At 40.9% G+C, this 20,339-nt stretch overlaps 2 protein-coding genes across 10 annotated transcripts in view; one reads left to right on the top strand and one right to left on the bottom strand.

Annotated features, from left to right (window-relative positions):
• Positions 1–1,642: 1,642 nt before the first annotated feature.
• Positions 1,643–7,185, top strand: LOC116775909 (trypsin, alkaline B-like). 2 transcript variants are annotated; one of them, XM_032668956.2, is made up of 9 exons: positions 1,643–1,738; positions 3,451–3,566; positions 3,696–3,781; positions 4,189–4,253; positions 4,341–4,540; positions 4,806–4,962; positions 5,579–5,730; positions 6,149–6,232; positions 7,050–7,177. In XM_032668956.2, the coding sequence occupies exons 1-9, from the start codon at positions 1,705–1,707 to the stop codon at positions 7,056–7,058; spliced, it is 903 nt and encodes a 300-aa protein (XP_032524847.2). In that variant the 5' UTR covers positions 1,643–1,704; the 3' UTR covers positions 7,059–7,177. The 2 variants fall into 2 exon arrangements, with proteins under 2 accessions (XP_032524847.2, XP_032524848.2); XM_032668957.2 differs by lacking the exon at positions 6,149–6,232 and having other exon boundaries at positions 7,050–7,185.
• LOC116775926 (serine/threonine-protein kinase WNK1) overlaps positions 6,356–20,339 on the bottom strand; it is a 31,656-nt gene continuing 17,672 nt past the window's right edge. For 4 of the 8 annotated variants that reach the window (XM_061524388.1, XM_061524391.1, XM_061524389.1 and 1 more), the window contains exons 12-33: positions 20,120–20,277; positions 19,689–19,777; positions 19,476–19,619; positions 17,730–17,894; positions 15,602–15,701; positions 15,349–15,449; positions 13,331–15,270; positions 12,956–13,167; positions 12,692–12,826; positions 11,785–12,007; positions 10,811–11,657; positions 10,336–10,481; positions 10,159–10,227; positions 9,806–9,967; positions 9,569–9,730; positions 9,066–9,181; positions 8,917–8,994; positions 8,414–8,581; positions 8,201–8,273; positions 7,828–7,908; positions 7,485–7,747; positions 6,517–7,411 (exon numbers count right to left, since the gene is read on the bottom strand). In XM_061524388.1, coding sequence (XP_061380372.1) covers positions 6,926–7,411; positions 7,485–7,747; positions 7,828–7,908; positions 8,201–8,273; positions 8,414–8,581; positions 8,917–8,994; positions 9,066–9,181; positions 9,569–9,730; positions 9,806–9,967; positions 10,159–10,227; positions 10,336–10,481; positions 10,811–11,657; positions 11,785–12,007; positions 12,692–12,826; positions 12,956–13,167; positions 13,331–15,270; positions 15,349–15,449; positions 15,602–15,701; positions 17,730–17,894; positions 19,476–19,619; positions 19,689–19,777; positions 20,120–20,277 — 5,918 coding nt within the window. In that variant the 3' untranslated portion in view covers positions 6,517–6,925. The other 4 variants (XM_061524394.1, XM_061524392.1, XM_061524393.1 and 1 more) reach the window with 4 other exon arrangements.

Genomic DNA, 20,339 nt, shown 5'->3' with positions numbered 1-20,339 from the left:
TCCACCTCTATAGCTTCAACAGCTCCCTGCTTTCTCCTATCCGCCGTCAAGGACGGTCGGAGAGGCTTTTCTGGCGGAGGCTTTAGTGCCTTGACGTTAGTCCCTTTCAAGTTGATCGATACCGGGAGCCTTGTGGAAGGTGCATCTTCTAGTTATTTACTATATATCAGTGGCGTGCACACCATTGATAGAAATAAACACTGCATACCCATCTATATAATACCTAAACCTATATTATTTAATTCTTACGTACATACTTTTAATCATACATTACGAAATACAAATGTTTACAGACATTTAATTTAATTTAATTCGCGATTTGTTAAAAGTGCCATCTATCAATGTAAAAACGAAACATTTTCGATTTGCCGCTGCTAACTACTAGCGCCGCTATTCAACTAGAGCGGCAGTATGCACAACTACTCGGTGCTTATTTTCCATACAAGAATTCTCAAGGACGATCTACAGATCTCGTGTTGTATGCAGAAATGTTTGCTTACATCTTATGTGTGCGTGCGAAAATCTATGTTGGGTTGTATTCGAGGAACACTGCATACTTTTTTCTTTTAAAATTTCGTAGAAAGTCCGTTAATTGTCAAATGAAACGGTACTCTCTGATTGGTCGGTAAACTGTTCATATATTTTTTTCGCCATTTTGTTATTATTTAATATTGTCATTTGTCTTTCTAAGCGCAAGTGAATAAGTTTTAATTGAAAATTGAAAAAAAAAATTGAAGTGAAATAAATAACAGGTGATGTGTGTTTAACGAAATTAATTTCAAGTACATTTTCAAATGTCGTTTGAGTTTTGAATTTGTCGTTGTCGTTTGTTGTTATTTGATGATACAATTAAAATAATTACAAAGGGAAGGTGTGTGACCAGTTGAGAGTGACTAAAAGAAAGGTAAAGTTATTCGTTTTAATAAAAAGTATTATGATAGTTTTAATTAGCTAGCAGGTTGTGTAGACACAAATAGGTTATTTTGTTTTCCTCGTTTGTTGTTTTCAAATAATAATAATAAGAATCTTTGGATTTCCACTGGATATTCTCATTTAAATAACTTTTGTAAAGCGGTGATGAACAAATCGTAATCGTTTTAATTATTTTAATTTATCATTATTATCAATGGTTTAGAGGAGGTAATCATGATGAAAATTGGTATTTTTTTTTTTCAAACATATTCTGGTTACCCTATCCCAAATCTATGTGCACGGCACTGCTATATATCTCACTGGCAATAATGATTCAACAACAAAATTAACTTTAAAAAAGCTCCCAAAAGATTATCTTATATCTAAATATGAACCATAAAAAATAACGAAGTTACAACTATACAAACTGTTCATTAATAGTGTTGAAAAAGATTCAACCGAAAGTTTAGCGCCCGGACAGAACCATTCATCTTAAATTGTGATAAGACATTAAAAGAGGCCTAACCCTTCAGCCCTAGAGAATATAAAAACCGGTGGTTGCATTAAAGATACGTCATCAAGACAAGACAAGAGGTTCTATATTGAAACGAATAAAAATTTTATACTATTTATATAAAGTAGGAAAGCTTATCACATTTCACTAGCAGAGTGACATAAATGTGAATCATCCCATTAAGAACTGATATCGGGTAACTGAAGAGTGAGAACGGTCCAATAAATGTATGTGATAGCAATCGATAAAAGACATCAGTTGATTATAGTGTTGGGAGAATGTGGCGGGCCGGTGTGCTGTTTTTAGCGTTCTGTAAGTTATGTATCTATCTATATATGTACTTCAAAAATATTCTAGTGTGGATATTTAAAATCAAGACGTGGACAGTTGAGTGAAAATTAACAAAGTATAATTGTATTGTTTGTACAAATTCGCGGTTCAAAAATAACTTGTACAAGAAATCATTTTCGGACAAAAATACCGTAAACACTGATTTTTAATTATTTTACAATTTAAAATTAAAGTATCGAATAAATCTTAATTACAGTTAGACGCTTCTTAAAACTGCAAAATTTCTTAAATATAGATGAACTTTACAAAAAGTTACACAGTCAGTTCAAGCATCCTTTTACGAATATGTACTGTGTCGGCTGCTCTCATGACTGCCCCTCAATGTAGACACCCCACTGCGCAGCGGGCTGTAAAAGTTTTACGATAGACGGACGAATAATGTCGAGTATTTTAAATTTTTGTAGGTTACTAAAACAGGGAAAGTAAGTTAAGTAGGTAAACAGGGAATTCGCAAAAATTACTTATATGTAAAAAAAATTACTTAAACTAAGATCTTTAAGATAGTCGCAATAACATATTAAGGCTAGAACACAAAATGGGCTTTTTCAATGAATACCGCGTTTGTAAGGAGCTTACTATTGTTAGAAACAGCTACTTATTTGGTTTATGATTTCTTTTCTTTAAAATGGAACTCCGGAATAAAGCATTGTATTTTATCTTTAACTATAAAGATTACATTCAAGTATTTGAAGTACCCGGAAAAGAAGTCTTATTTATGACACTACGAAACAGAAGGTCATTACCTACTCATTTGTATATACATATTATATTTGTTTTATTTTACCTAAATGTAACTCATGATTTTCAGACCATAAAAATCTAATTTTCTATTATTACAGCAAACATACATCTATTTTAATAAACTTATTTGTTGTGATAAAAAGTTACGCAAAATTTCTATAATTTTTCTACTTCTAACTTTTTCTGTTATAAGTTCCGTAAAATCTGCTCAAAGAAACCACTTCAACTCTAAACTAATTAAAATTTTATTTGTTTGCTATTCCTATTATTTCGATCTTCAGATACCTCCCCTGTGGTTGTGGTAACCCGTACCCGTTATAAGGAATTCGGTATTTTTGAACTATATTTATAGCATTCACAAAGAGTGTGACACACTTCAGCGAAGATTAGAAAGCTGTTTTCAACGCTCTAAAGATTAACACGAGTTATAAATCTTATCTATCTGAAATTTGATAAACAGAATAAACCTAAACTTTTTTCTTCTTTTAAATACCTATAAGACTTTAAGCTATATATATATATATATATATATATATATATATATATATATATATATATTAGCAATAATAAACATATATAATAAACTCAAAGCCTTATTATCTATATGCATGGCGTCGTATGCAGTGTAAGTTGTGCATGTGTAGGTACATTTTAGTGTAGAAGTCGGTAGTGCGGTTTGGTGTATCTTTCACTCAGATAGCATATCTTATTGTACTTGTAACACAGAAAGTAACGTAAGACATCGATTTTCTATGAATTTAATACAATTTTCAGATACCTTCATTATAATAATGAAAATTCTAAGTAATTATATGAAATGAAAAATCGTAAACATAAGCAAAAGTAGAATTTTTTAGGGATATCACAGCCTAGATTAGCCAATTCAAGTAGTTAAAATAAATATAGAACACTGATATTAATTTCTTATCCAGTTGCGCGGGCGCAGGACGTCTTACAAGTAGCCGACTTCACGACACCCGACGTCCCAAATACAAGAATTATTGGAGGAAATAATACATCTATAGAGAAGTATCCTTACACAGTACAGGTAAAACATGATTAATAATAACAGATGATTTGATCTTAATACTTGTTCATTGTAAATTTTTGTTATTGTATAGACAATAGAGTAGCTACAGTAGACAATAATGACGCCTTTTTTTAAATATATTTTCAGATCCTGTATGATTCTCAACTGTCATGTGGAGGAGCCCTCATCACATCTCGTCACGTGCTCACCGCGGCACACTGCTTTGTGGCATCGTAAGACGTTCTCATTGTGTCTTTATAAATAATAATAAGGATATGAAAGCCGAGTCATATGTACTTCCTAAGAGTATTTAGACACCAGTGACAGACGGTGAAGGAAATAGCGTGAGGAATCCTGGTCTTATAATTTCAAATTATAAGATTGAAACCGCCAACCCGTCTTGAGCAAGCGTGGCGATTAATGCTCTTACTTTCTCCATGTGAGAGGCCTTTACTCAGCAGTGGGCTCGGATAGGCTGATGATGATGATGATGATGATGATGATGATATGAAAGCTGTCTACTATATGTTATTTAATGCATATTTAAATATTCTTTACAATTATATGAGCTCATGTCTTACGTTCATACAAACTGCTAATCTTTAATGTAATCTTATATTTTGTTCGGTCAACTTCATAGGAACGGCAAGATTGTGAGTCCGAGATACTTTACAGTGAGAGCTGGTTCCACTTATCTAGACAGAGGTAAGGCCTACAATAATAGTATTATTGTACAAATTTCTCTATAGTACAATGGTAGGTACTTGTGAGTGACATGACACTTGTTTCTAGGTGGTAATGTGTATAGCGTGTCAGCGATTACAGTCCACGGCTCATACAACAAGCCGGCGCGCAGTAACGATATCGCCATAGTAACACTGAGCAAAGCGGTGAATTTCACGAGCAGTGTAAGGAGCGCGGTAATAGCGTCATCTGGTGCGGTGGTACCAGACAACGGATCGGTGGTGGCAGTGGGATGGGGACGAACTACGGTATCCGTTGATCTATTTTATTACATGTACATATATTATAACTAGCGATCTCCTCGTTAGAATGACCAAGAAACAGACCTGAATGTGGGAGAGAAAGGATTGTAATTGTCTGAAAGAAAGATTATTCCAGCGAGTATCGTGTACCTCTCAACTAACGGAATGCCACTTTCTGAACTACCTCCCATTACTATATATACCAGTAACAAGAGATCACCGCCTTGCATCACGTACGGGACTTGTTACATTTCATCAATTTCATCCACAGCTCGATGGACCTGAATCCCAGGTGCTCCAGGCGGTGGAGGTATTCAAAGTGTCTCAGCAGGAGTGCTCCAAGCGCTACGACGAGCTTCACCAGTCTACCAACAGCCCCTTCCCCGTCACTGACGGCATGATATGCGCCGGATTACTTGACGTCGGAGGTAATCAGAGACGCGGGTTTATATCTGAGTCACCAACAACACAACCTGATAGCATTAATATACAGACAAGATCGATCGCTGCTGGTCCTTGTATCTTGGAATACGATTTCGTTCAGTTATCGCTGATTCATTATGAATGACATTACAAAACGCAAGTCCTTCAAAATATCTCTCTAATAACCCTACAAACGTATATTTTATCTGTATAAGTGTACTGATAATGGGAATTAATTTTCAATCTATTTAATGAAATAAACAAAATTCTTGATTATTTACTTCATTCGTATAACATACGACATATTATTAAAATAACAATAACAAAAAAATAGCTTACATATATATACATTTCGCTTTCGTGTTTGTCTGTCTGTCTCTTTGTAAAATTTTAGTAACCACCCTCCCCTTACGTGAATATTTAAAAAAAATTAAGGAAATATATATATTCCATAGGAAAACTATGTGTGTCCGTCCACTGCTGGATACAGACCTCGATTGACTTTCATTTGTTCGACCGGAAGCGGCGAGCATCGACCGAGACCCAGCGGCCTTGACTAAGTCGTCCGCCTATCTCGCTGGTGGACGTCCAGATGATATACGTGTAAATTATGTTTGTCAGGTAAAGACGCGTGTCAAGGCGACAGCGGCGGTCCGCTGATACATAGAGGGGTGGTGGTGGGGCTGAGCTCGTGGGGCTACAGCTGCGCGCTACCCTACTTCCCCGGAGTATACACCCGAGTCGCTACATACGCCACCTGGATCAACAGCACGGTGAGGAGCACGCGCTCGCTATAGTGCGCTGGTTTTTAATAAAAGCAATGTCGGTGTACAAGTTTATATATTTCAAAGCATCTGAACATAAACATGGAAGGTTTTGAACCTGCACCCTGAACCCGTCCCGGGCTGCACGTTCTTGCATTTTCTATTTTCATTATAACTACATCGTTTATTCCTTCTTATTTATTATCAAATCTCTAATTTCTTTCTGATTTCTATTCTTCGTTTATAAAAACGAAAGTTACAAACTTTCCAACAACGATATCAATGAATCTCACTCAGTAAGAAGTAATTATAAAGATAAGTGTACGGAAACTATTGAGGTCCAAAGCGGTCTCTTTATCCTCCCATATATATTATTAATATACTTAAAAAATTAATATAATAATATCCTGAATATTCCTGACTCTAGATAAATAACTCCGGCTACCGTCACTTCCTAGCCGACGTCTCCTTACTTATTACATTACTACTTACCGTCTCTTCTCTGTTCACGGTAAGTCTTTTCTTTTCTTAAATACTTATTTCTTCTCAATGTTCGCTCATTTTGTTTCTTTCTTTCTTTCTCACCTACTTCTCTGTATGTACCACGTGACTCGGGTCAGAAATAAAACAATGATCCAGATATCACATATGAATATTTAATTTACGAGTAATGATATAGATATAGTATGTTACACGTACAATAAATATAAGGTACAAGGTGACTGTGAGCGGGGGCGCGTCACGACCCCGCCGGGGACAGAGACACCACCACCACTTGACGCCAGGACGCTGGGGGGATCACGATACACTGGTTAATACGTGTCACAGAACATAACATACGAATTAAATAACAACATAAGTTCCGAAAAGTTAATATGAAAAATATTAATGCGAGTTTATATTACTGATAAGTAAACAATATAACTTAATCCATTAATCCTGACTATCTCACTCGCACGAGCGCTATCACGAAGCGGACCCCAGAACATACGAGATAGGATAATATACACGGATATTTTTTTAAACTTAATTTAAAATATTTAATATGTATAAAATTCAGATCCGTCATTAGATAAATAACTGTAGATAGTTCAATATTAAAGAATTATTAAATAAAAACAATATATTGAGTGGCAGGCGCTAGAGGTCGAACGAGGAGGATGGTTCGCTTATTTCTAAAAATCTTTATCCAGAACAAAATCCTTCAACAAAAGTCAACGACAAAGAGACGCTGCAGTCGGGACTCGACTCGGCCAACTCGTATCTTCAATGGATTGTTGAGCTCTGCTAACTTAATTTTATATGTAATCATAAATAATAATTCCCAGGTCACGTAGTCCGTACCTTTGTCTGTGAGCGCCTCCTCGACCCACAAGTCAGCTGTGAGATCGTTCGTTCGTGCGGTGAGGCGTTTCGGTTGGGCGGGCGGGGCGAGAGCCGAGGGCGCGGCGGGCGGGGGCAGGGCGTCTTCGGCCGCCGCCCTCCACCTGGCCAGCTCCTCGCTGACGGGCGCCCCGCTGATGTCGGGCGGCGCGCGGTGCCTCTCCTCCCTGAAGGCGGTGAAGGCGGGATCGCCGTCCAGCCTCAGCGTCCTCGCCAGCACGGTGCAGGTCACGTCCCTGGCCGGGTCCACTATCAAGTAACTCCGGTCGCGCTCCTCGCACGCCTCACCGGGACTCAGCACCTCGCTCTGTAATTTTCGTATCATATTTAATAAATGCATGTACATATACACCCCTGCGTCCTCGCTCGCTGCTCCTTACCCTGGGCGCCGGGTCCAGTATGACGTGTCTCCTGTCAGCCAGCGCGTCCTCCAGCATGTAGCACCTCGCCCGCGCCCTGTCCGTCAGCACGTACGTGTCGCAGTCCCCGCCCAGCTCGTCTCCCTCTCCCTCCCCCTCCCTGCCCGCTCCTCCGTCTATTCCGTCCGCGGTCTCCTCGCACAGGGAGGTGTTATCACACGACAGCTCGTCCAGTGCGTTGTCACTCGAAAACTGGCCTTGCGATAGGTCGAGCTTGTCCTTACCTTGAATATGGATGGACAGTGTCAGTTAATAGTTATTATACCCCCACCCCTTTCCTCCACCACGAGCCCTATGTACCCACCGTTGTCTGGTAGGAGACGACACAGAGCGTAGTTCCTGAGCGGGGCGGCACGAGACACGTGAAACCGGACTCCGCGCTTGTCTATAAAAAAAATAAAACTAGAGGACCCGCTCCAGTCACATGTGACTTAACAACATACAAGAGACCGGAGAAGTCCAAGTGTTTAAAATTATATTCCCAGCTGTTTTGGACGTGTTGACGTCATTGTAGCCGACTCCTAAGACTAACTAACCTACGAGGTTATTAATATTTAACTTTAACAAAGCAAGCTACGGTCAGGCAGTACAGTCTACGCAGGAGCCTGACTGGCCGGTATCTGTACACTACACCAGATCTCTCCGAGTGCCCTCGTCTCATCTATTCCATACGTCACCGTCATATGTGGTGCCGGAGTCGGGGATCTCCGCCGCCAACATTTCATCCGTTCCTTGGTCGCTGAACGCATCCTGTGTGAACAAGATATTTTTCTGTCACCCTCTACAACTTGATGGTTCTTTATAGATCGATTGTATTTGAAATTAATTAAGAAGACATTCACGGACAAACAAATGTATGAATGTTACTCCGTTATATGACTATAGTATACCTTGGGGGCCGAGTGCTTGTAGTGTAGGCTTATCTTGCTGAGCTCATGATCGAGGTGAGCCAGCCGGTCGGCGTGCGACGCCACGTCCGTGTCGACGGAGCCCCCCGCCGGCCCCGGGACCCCCGCCGCGGGCCCCTCGGCACCTCCGGCACAATCTACGACCTCCTGCTGGAATTTATATCACACTATTAGTTTCTAGATTAGTCAATATCCAAACTTTCATCTCTCTCTCTTTCTCTCTCTAAGTTAGTAGCGTTTCCTTATAGACCTCGCCAATGCCATGTGTAAACATACTGAACTATGTAAAGAGACAAACTTTCATCAATTTCAATATGTTTCATTTACAATAAATTACAGGCGACGTGTTTTTCTGATGTCCTACTATACTATAGTACTGTAATCTCATCAAATTTTGTTTAGTAGTTTTTCCGTGTAAGAGCAACAAACGTCCCAACACCCATACATACTCACAAACTTACATACGACTTATATTAATGCCGTACCTTAAGCCCGGCGAGTCTTCGTTGTGTGGGAGACAGCGCGGGACTGTACTCTAAGGGAGACTGCGGAGACACCGGGCCCTGGAGGACACAACATCGAATAATCCTCACTTATAACACATGTGCCAGATACAAGTTAAAATAAACCTTACGCTGTTAGATATAGAGGCTAGTTTGTTCTGAAACGTCATCATGTATTCCGTGTAGGACTGACTCTTGTTGGGCGTGCTCGGCTGAGTCGAGCCGGTAGAGTTCACGTTCGTCATACCTGGGAATATTAGCGCTGCGATAATTACACGGACATGTTGTTCAACACGACAGAGACATTTAGAGTGATAAGGAACATTCAATGTATAAAACAAATCTCGTTAAGTCTGTGTTATGAGACCCATGGATGAGAATCAATCAAAGAGTTCGGTCACTTCATCAACTGGGACATCAATCTATATACCGTCGGTGATAGCACAAATTCCTGTAATTATCATTCGATAGTTCCGCGTATCTACATAACACAGGCAAGCTGACAAACGAGAAATAAAACTTAGTAATTTTCTAAATTTAAAGACTTTTAAGATATTTTTTTACAACGAGTGACTGCTTGTGTTATTATTTATTTCATATATCTGAGCAGAGTTATTTGATTGTTTCCTCTCACCGACTTCCATGTCGACGGCTCTCCTAGCCAGAGCGTGGTGCACGGCCCTCTGCGCCACCAGCTGTCCCAGGTTCTGTCCCATCAGCCCCATATTCTGCCCCATCATACCCTGCCCGCCCATCAAGTTCTGACTAGCCAAGCCTAAATTCTGACCCGCTAGACCTAATAGGAATGATCATTTGAGTATCTTATTAGCTTCCGCACTAAATGTATATGAATCAATATAGCTACCCGAACCTAAGTTCTGTCCTAGGTTTTGACCCATGAGATTTTGGTTGAGAGGTATGTTCTGATGTAGGGCGGGCTGCAGCGGCGTCAGTCCCAACCCCAGACCGAATCCCGGGACCGCCTGCCCCATGGGGTTCAGCTGGTTCACGGACTGCAACACCTGTTGCTGGGCTGCGACACATCCGTAGCAATCCCACATTAACATCAACCATCATAAAACGTGTCAGCTATAACTTATTCCACGGACATACTAGCGCCATTCAGCACAGCGGAACGTACACTACTCTAGCAGCTGAGCCGCGACGAACCAACGTCACAGCTCAGAGGTAGAAGCGAAATAATATTAATAAGTGAGTGCGTACCTATGAAGTCGTTAGCGGTGGCGAGCATGGGCGTGTAGCAGAACGGCGGAGGATACGCGGTCCGCGCGCCTACGTTAGTGACACGTCATATAAACATATATACATTCAAGAAACGAAAACTGTAAGGTTAGGGGACGGCGGGGCAGCGGCATTCAGCACCGACACGTGTCTGAATACCTCGCATTAGTAGGGGGCTGTTGGAACATGCGACGGTACGATGTATGTACCCACCCGGCTGGAGGGAGAGCAGCGGCTCCGGCTGAGGGTAGGCCTGGGCGTTCAGGAGGCCCAGCAGGTTCGGCCCCGACAGGCTCTGTTGTTGACTGGCGATACGAAACGTATTAAAATACAGATAGATAATATATCACTACAAATACATCCAACAGGCTTCGAACCCGCGACCGCCGGAGTACAGCCACAGAGAGCTTTTATGATAAAAACATAATTATGGGAATTTACATGTTATATGTAATTGTCGTCATACACTGACACCTCTTTAGAAACGTTGATATTTTTTTTTGACTTCAAAATTAATTCAATTAATTCAAAATAACAGAAAATTTATACCGACGTTTTATCATGACTATACGATTACATTTTCGTGACAATTTAAATAACAAAAATAATATCGTATTATTGCAATGTGACTCACTTTATGATATTTTGTTTGAGCAACATTCTCTGAATATTTTCAGCGTTTCCCAGGCTGCCTGTGACCCCTGAGGTGGGGGTCAGCATGGGTTGCGCCAGAGTCAGCCTGCCGAGGCCCATGGGGTCGGCGAAACCCGGGCCGACAGCCCCAAGCGCTATGTTCAAACCCAGGTCCGCTCCGACCCCCATGGGCGTCCCCACCTGACTCAACCCTAGCAGGGGCGTATCCGTGGCGATCTGCAGCGGCGTCGTGAGGTTGGGTTGTATCGTCCCGTTGAGTGCGGGGTTCATGGGCGCCTGGTACGGCATCTGCGGTATGTTCGCCGGTATGTTCCCGATGCAGGTGATGGTGGGCGCCTGCTGGATCTGCTCCGCGGGTTTCTGCTGCATGTCCGCCGGTCGATGGTCGATCATGGTGTGCGGCGTGTGTGTCAGCTGTGCGGGCAGGGAGTACTGGTGTGTGGGGACAAACTTCTCCTGCGGCACGCTCTGTGGCAGAGCTTTCGTCGGCGGCGTCGCCTCGGTGGCCGTGGTGGTTTCGGCGTGTGTCGCTGCCGCCGCCGGCACAGGTGTCGCTGGTTCCGGTTCCGGGAAGCCGTTGACTTGCACTTCCTTGATCGGTTCTTTGGCTCGTTCGGTCTTAGCTTCTACGTGTTTGTCGCTCGTTTCTTGTTTCGTCTCCGGCGCTCTCTCCGCCTTCTCCTCCGGCACGTCTTCTCCGCGGTCCACTACGGGACTGACTAGAAATCTCGATATCTTTCGAGTGGGTTTCGTGGACTTTTTGTCGCCGTTAGACTCGGTGCTGCCCGACCGGTCGGCCGCCGAGCCGGTGTCCGATTGATTGGAACCTGAAAAACATAACACATACAACTAACAACGCTTAAGGATTTCCACGTTAGCTTCTCTTCTCTTTTAACTGTCCTGATATGTCTCATACCAGGTGGTGGCGGTAGTGTAATGCACAATATGTCAAACCTATACTGGAGGCCGTGCTGATCTTCCTGGCCAGTAAGTCCGCTCGTTTGTCGACCGGTTCGTGTTCGGGTTCGGGCTCGGGCTCGGGTTCGGGTTCGGGCTCCTCCAGTTCCCCGAGCGCGATGCTGTCCTGCGAGGCGGTGGGCGTGGTGCACTCCGAGTTATCCTGGTTGGAGTCCGTCAGGTTGTCGTCCCGCTCCGTCGTTTCAGAGTCGTAGTCCGTCTGAGTTGGATTAGATCGAAAGACATTAACATGACGTTACAGTTCATTAAAATAAATCTTCATATAATGGAAGAAAACATGCGGCCATTGTATTGTTTTATGTTTTATTCGACATAATAGACCCAACAATGTAATAAGAATATCTTAAAACTGCAAACCGGGCTCCGATTTAATGGAGTTGATTATGAAAAGTAATACAAATATTTTTTTCTTCTAACAGCCTAATGTTTCCTATCACCGGCAGTGTTCTTTTTAGCTATATACAATGTGACACGCTCCGACAATAAATGAACATAGGACCAAACAGCACAGGAACCCCCTACTGAGATTACATCGGTCACAAGTAATGTTTTTAATAACTTGTTATTACAATTATTTAACAACAGATTAACTATTTACGATGTACATAGTTCGAAAAGCCTAAGTGAGTCTGCGGTGTGTTTACTAATCACACGCGTCACCGCACTGTCGCTACTCGACGGCAGATCAGTCCCCTACATTTGCAAATGCTGGTCTAATTAACTTATTGGATAACAAAATATATTTTTTACATCCCACGTCAGGAATAATAGGACAGCCTCAAAACTATAAAAGGTCAATGTACTTATCTCAAGTACTAATAGTGAAAATCTCCGTATTAATTGTCGTCTGATTGTCCCCGCCCCATGTTATCCCTATATATACCTTGTCTATTTGTAGTTTCAGCCTGTCGGGCGGCGCGGGCGGTCTTTGCGGCGCGTCTCTCAGTTGTTTGACGATGTCGCCGATCATCTCTGTGAAAGCAGTGCTCTGCCACTCCGGCAACAGGTTGTTCGCAACCTATATACATACATATGTTCACTCGTAATATATAATAATATAGATAGTACTGAAATTTAAAACTGTTTATCACAAAATATTGCCTTGGAAAGATAATGTCGAGGCTTAATAAAGTAAATGTTGACTTACAAAGTTATTGGCAAGCTCCTCAGGGTTGACATCCGGGACGTGGAACTTGAAGGTCACAGTCTTGGCTTTGGACTCCAGCTGGCACTCCACCACGGTGCCGCCCTCGCTCACCGTCAGCACCGTCAGCCGAGGGAACTTCTCCTTCTCTCTGGAGCGCTTCTTGGAACCCCTCGACTTCTTATCGCTCGTTATCGGCGAGGGCACCGCCGTACCTAAAAGTTAGAATACATGATCACTAAACGTCACCTACTTTACTGTCGAAGCCATGTCGTAAGCGTTAGATTATTTTCGGAATTGCTATCTGTGTGTAATCTTCTTAATAATTTGAAAGAGCTTTATTTAATGTCGGTCTAAGTACGTGTAGTATTTCCTCACCTTCTTGCGGCTGGGTCTCCGCCTGTTTTTCCTCTACGGAGCTGAGTTCAGGTTGTCGTATGGCTTCAGGATGAGTGGTCGGAAATTCTGTTAGCGGTGTATGGAATTGTTCCTTCTGGCCGTTAGTGAGAGCTTCCTCGGGCTGAATATTAAGCTTCTGTGGAACGACTTCTGGGGGCTGAGCGTTCTGATTCATCTCTTGTGACACTTGTGTAGGCACGGATGTTGGTATGACTGAGGGCATTTCTGTTTGCTGATAGGTTACGGAAGGCTTCTGAGCGATTGTTGAAACGGGAGGCTGGACAGGAACTGAAGTGGGAATAGGGGCTGGAATGGAAGCTGGGACTGTGGTTGAAGCTATAGTATCGACCTGGTTGTACACAGTCTGAATTTGCGCTGGATGACTTTGATGGCTCTGTTGGTACATTTGCAGGGGATTGGCAGCGTAATTCTGCACCGGGGTGCCTTCGTGACTAGATATCTGCCTCTCGTTCTGTTGCACCACGTTGAATTGATTGAGCATGTTGTGAGGAAGCGATTGTCCCTGCATGGGCACGTGATGGTACTGATCTTCCGACGGCTGCTTTTGGACTTGACTGCTCTGAATTTGATTCTGATACTGCATGTGGTCAACCGACATTTGCGGGTGTAAGGTGGGCTTTTGCTGAAACTGTTCAGGCAGCGCCGGCGGCTCGTGCAGATCCGTGCTGCTGAGCTGGCTCTGTTCGGACCCCTGCCGCGTGTATACCGGTCGCTGAGCGCGGAGCATCTCTTCGACTTTTTGCTGCTGCTGGCCCATCAACTGCTGCTTCTGGGCAAGCAACGCGAGATTCTGCTGATCGATGAAATTCTGCTGTGTTTGAAGCTGTAACTCTTGCTGCGCTAGATACTGTTGCTGCTGCATGTTTCTTATATGCTGTGGAGACAACGTCTGTCCGGGCATCTGCAATTGCTGCTGAGTAATGAGCTGTTGCTGCAGCACGAGTTGCTGTTGAGTCAGCATCTGCCTCTGGACGTTAAGCTGCTGTTGTGCTTGTGCCATTTGGTGTTGTGCTTGAGCGACTTGTTGTTGTTGCGCCAATATAGCGGGATCAACGGCTGCAGTTAATAGATTAGTCGGTATGAACTGCTGATTTTGTTGAAAATTAACATTTTGACTAGTTTGTTGTTGCATTTGGGCTTTCAACAGGTTCTGTTGCTGAACAGCTTCCTGTTCCATTTGATGTTGTTGCTGCACGTCAACATTTTCCGTCTGCTGTCCTACAACTTGTTGTTGCAATTGCTGCGGTTGCTGATGATGATGTTGTTGGATTTGTTCAGACTCCGAATCTTTTCTGGTTTGTAATGATTCCGGACGGTGAATTATTTGAGCCAATATGTTCTGTAAATTTTGCAAAGAAGGATCTAACATCTGACCCGTGACGAGGTTCTGTTGTGGACCTGTATTAATACTCTCCTGGTTGGTCAACTGCTCCTCGAGCTGTTTTTGCTGGATCGCTGCAGCTTGATGTGCGATTATATTCTGCTGTTGCTGAATTATTTTCTGCTGCAGGACCTGACTTTGATTGGTTATCTCATTAGCTACTAACTGAGGTGTTAAAAGGGAGTTCTGTAGTTGTGTCTGTTGTGGTTCGAGTAGACCTTGCTGTGTCTGTTGGTCTATCAATGCCTGATTCGACACCGTCTGTTCGAGCATTTGCTGTTTTGCGAGGGATTGTTGAAGAAGATTCTGTTCAATCATCACCTGTTGTTTGAGGTTTTGCTCTAGGAACTGTTTCTGCTGCAAGAGCTGTTGGTCAGCGGTGAGAGATGGGGAAATACGAGCCTGCATTAGATTGTGCTGCAAAACCATCATCTTCTCCTCGTTAGTGAGGTGCTGTTGGAATTGGTGCTGCAGGATTTGCTGCTGCGCTTGCAACAATTGAGATTGTTGATCGAGTCTGGGAAATTAAATAAAATCCAAGTTATAATAATAGTAATATATGAAAAAGCAATACAAAGTATATATAATATCTCACTGCACGGCGGCGAGGGTTGGTTGTGATGCTACTCCATTCAGCAGACCCGCCTTCACCTGGTCCACCGGCCCCGCCTGCTGTTGGTTCTGGATCATTTTTACCTAAAATATATATTAAAAAATTCTAATCTTTGGCATTAAAGTTATCAACAGTTTATTACAGCACTAATTCTGATTATAAGCTTGAATGTTCGTTGTTAATAATCGTACAGTTATCGGTATTTTAAATAGCACAGATCTCTGTAATCCGTCACCTGTCTCAACTGCTGCTCCAACAGCAACTGCTGCTGTCTGTTCTGCTCGTTTATCAGCTCCTGGTTGAACAGCATTTGCGATTTCTTCTCGCTCCTCTCGCTGTTGATACATTAAACTTTCTGTTCAATATAATTCTAGCGCACGACACAAAAACGATCCCGGCCTCCATAACACAATGAACATAAATAAATTACACCACAACGAATGTACTTTGTTAAAGCATCGATATATTTGCTCGGCCTGACAGAGTTCGTGAACTGAGGATCTCAGACGAGGCAGTGATACAATCTCATAACCTAAAAGTACAAAGCAAAATTATCGATACTATTTTTATTTCACAGAACGACCGCCGGCACGCGACGTCTTTCGAAGCATATTTTGCATGCGGGCCACTGACGTTGCCATGGCACCGGGTTTATTTGAACTAGCTCGCAAAACTGTCTTTACCTTTAAAGCATTACTTATAACAATCACCTAAGTTAGTATAGAAATATTTACTTTTATTGCCAAATTGTTAACGTCAGAGAAACAACTATGTACGTACATAACTTGTATGTCATCTCCACGTACATAATTGTCAAAATATATATTTATACAAATGACACGTATTTAAAAAGCAATGTATACGAACAAATGAATTTATGATTTAAACGGAACCAAATTTCCAACGATAAGACGTCGGAAGCAAACGTTGGAAACACACGCGACGCGACTGACACACTATATAAAGACAACCTCAGTACATAACAATCACTCTCAAATCCAGATAGTTGTGCACGGATCCCGATACTATGAACACACTTGACACACAAAGAACGTAACACATGGTGATTTATTCAGAACTTAACATATATATATATATATATAAATCTGTATATATATATATGTATATATATGTATTAACAACCTAGTCCATGCACTTCGCCGTCTAACATAATGTACTGCCGCGTCAGTACAATTAATTACGCGCAACGAAGAATCCCAAGTAAGAGTGACGATTGGGATCGCATAATGCAACACGTAGTACAAATTATGTTAATGTTATGAATAATTAAAACAATCACTTATATCGCAATTATCACTCTAATGATATATATAATTAAGGTACGAATTATTTTTATATATTTTGTTTTATTATTTCGCGTGCGTTATTACATTAAGCCATCTCAGATAAGTCGGACGCCGACATGATTAGAAAATACGAATTCAGGGTCGCGGCACACAATGTACTATGAGATTTCACTTTTGTAACAATTTCAATTGTCACTTATACATTGAACGCTGTGCAAAGACGAGTGTTGGGAGATCAGTAGCGGTTATAATGAAAACAGCAATGTATAACTAACATAAAAATTCTTAACAAAATCATTCAACTAAATATACATGTAGGATTTAATTCAGATATTATTTATCATAAAATAAAGCGTTTACGACTTCAATGAGCATAATATATACATATATATATATACAATATATATATAAGTATTTTCAATGTTTATGTATACCGTGTGTACACACGTCATTATAATCAAGGTCTTATTCAAATGTTTCCGTCGTATTATCAATTTTTAAGATTCATTATTATTTCTAACCGTCCGTGTCCCGCAAAAAATATGCTAAGGATTTTAAATGTATGTATACATGTTCACCTCTGAATGTTCCGCCGTATCTGTTAAACGGTTAGGTCGTGTTAACCAATTACCTATATGTGAAACGATTTTTCATAAATATATAAGTATACTTATATATCCTATCAGATGTAACAATGCAAATTTTTTGCGAACTCAATTAATTATTATGTTTACTATCGCAATACACCAGGATCAAACTCCCAGCACGTATTAGACACTTCCGGGCTCAATAAACACTACATTCACACGGAGCTAACATGATGACAGCTTATAAGAAAATTCATTATGAATAACTGTCGCATGTGGTATAACGTATTAAATTTATATTTTATAGCGTTCGAGATCAAAATTATGTCTTACATTAAATACAGAATACTATATATATATATATATAGTATTCTGTGTAACTATATGAATAAACTCGGTAACCATGACTAAGGTCGATTACCTGTTTGTTTGGTATAGACAGAACCGAGTATTATAGCTAGTACTTTACCGATTGAGCGATATGAGCTGGCTCTTGAGCAGCTTGAACACGATCCTGGCGTCCTCTTCCATGATGAGGCCGGCCTTCGCCATTTCCTTGGCCACCTCCTCGCAGTCGTCCCGGATCATGTCGAATTCAAACTGTATGGCCTCGTTCTCCTTGTGAGTGTACGAGCTGTGGACGATAATCACATTAGTATGGAAATATTATAATGCTGTTCTGGTGACGGAGAAATTTTTTTAGTATTTTTAACATTCGTTATTATATAAAACAGTTCTGTTCAAACCGAGATACCAAGATACTATACCTTTAGATTGTGGCGTGCACACCACAGATGCAAATAAGCACTGCATACCCTACCCATATAACAACCAAACCTATATTTTTTAATTCTTATTTACATACTTTTAATCACACATTACGGAATACAAATGTTTACAGACGTTTTAAATGACATTTGATTCACGATTTATTAAAAGTGCTATCTATGAAGTATATGACACGAAACATTTTCGACCGGCCGCTGCTGACTGCTAGCGCCGCTATGCAGCCAGAGCGGCGCTAGGCACAACCACTCTCTGCTTATTTTCCATAGTAAATTTATTCGTTTTAATAAAAAGTATTATGATAGTTTTAATTAGCTAGCAGGTTGTGTACACAGAAATAGGTTATTTAGTTTTCCTTGTTTGTTGTTTTTAAATAATAATAATAATGTTTGGATCTCCACTGGATATTCCGATTTAAATAACTTTTATAAAGCAGTGATGAACAAATTGTAATAGTTTTAAGATACTTTCGTGGCTCAGAGTTAGTTGAGAGATTCATAAAATATATAGATGATCGTTCTGATCAGGCTGCTGTAACTTTATGCGCGAATATTATCAATGTTTCAATGAAACTAATATCTTCGGATTACTTCGCGTATTTTATTATGTTTAAAAACTACATACTCCCGACGTTTCCGTTACTTTGCAGCAACCGTGATCACGGCAGACAACCCGAAAATATTAGTGACATTTAAACGAATAATTGCGAAAGATCTCATTATTATTAATGGTAGGAGGAAATTATGATGAAAATTGGTATTTTTTTTTTTCAACTAAAAGTAAAAACATTTTATTTGAAGGAGTTCAAATTTATAATAAATTATCACACTTAATCATTAATAGCAAGAGTTTTCCTCTATTCAAAAAACGTGTAATGGAATATGTGCAAAATAATTTATAAGTTAATGTAACCCCTACCTAAACATGTTTGTGTAATGTAACTACCCGCAACATTTCATTTTACTGTATATAATTCATAAGGCAGACTTTTAAATGTACCCTCAAGCAAAATTATTGTAATTTCTTATTATAAGTGAACTTTTGTGTTCTTTATGAGAAATAAATGTCTTTAAACCGAAACCGAACCGGAAACCGAAACATATTCTGGTTACCCTATCCCAAATTTCTGTGCACGCCACTGGTATCTAGTAATTTTTATTGGCCCTAGAACCTATCAAGCCTGGAAAGCTCTGATATAGAATATCGAGTCATCATATATTAATACGTAATGTTAATAAAGTATGTCTAAAAGAGACACTAAAATTTTCTAAAAGTCAACGTCTCCCCCACCCTGTCTTCATTCACATAACGACGTTCCCCTACTTTAATACAAATGATTTTTTTATACCCCTTACTTATTAAAAGATACTGGTGAAGTGACAGTCAGGCACTGTCCAGTTAAAATTAAAAAATATATATATATGTATACCGTTTCTTGGGGTCAATGATCTTTAGCCTGAATTGTATTTTGGGCATGTCTGATGTGGTTACAAGGTCGCGGTCGACGATCTCCAGCCGCAGCCCGATGTCCTCGCCGAAGAACTCGTGGTTCAACAAATCTTTGACCTTCGGCCTGAGGAAAACGAAATATAAAATGACTATCGAGTGAGTCCTGGCAAGGTGTTCCGTATAACACTGTCACCTGTCCGTCTTGTCCGGTCGTATGCAGGACTCTATGATGTCCCTTACTTCTGGAATGGTGACTTTTTCTAGACTCTGCGGCTTCACGCCCTGCAATTATTATATAACAGTAGTTATGCGTATTACTTCTTCTCTTATATTTGCCGGGAACTCTAGTCCTATTTGCTACTGATTATATAAACGTATAGCTTATTTTCGCTTTTATAGTAGTCAAGAGGCACCAACAATCAAACTTAGTTGACAAACTATGTAATTTTTTTCATATTCTTAAGTCCGAACTCAAACTAATTGTGTGCTCGACCCAAGAAGAAAAAGGAGATAAGGTTAGTGTGAGATGATTCTCTATGTATAGAGGAATAAAACATGTCGTTTAAATGATTTCCTACAAAAGACTACTAAAATATGACTCTTTGTGTCGGTCCGCCAACTCACCGACACCACCTTCTTGTATATCTGCGCCGGGCCGCTGCACTCGCTGTAGGGGTACTCGCCGGTGGCCATCTCCAGCATACACATGCCGAAGGCGTACACGTCCACGGACTCGTCGTAATGCTCCTCGTACATTTCCGGGGCCATGAACTCCGGCGTGCCTGTCGATATACACAAATAAGTCACAAACTATTTGATAATGTTCGAAATTTTAATTTATCCT

Source organism: Danaus plexippus, chromosome 24 (assembly GCF_018135715.1).
Source record: "Danaus plexippus chromosome 24, MEX_DaPlex, whole genome shotgun sequence".
Classification (NCBI taxonomy): Eukaryota; Metazoa; Arthropoda; class Insecta; order Lepidoptera; family Nymphalidae; genus Danaus; species Danaus plexippus.
This window is presented reverse-complemented; position numbering and strand designations above follow the sequence as displayed.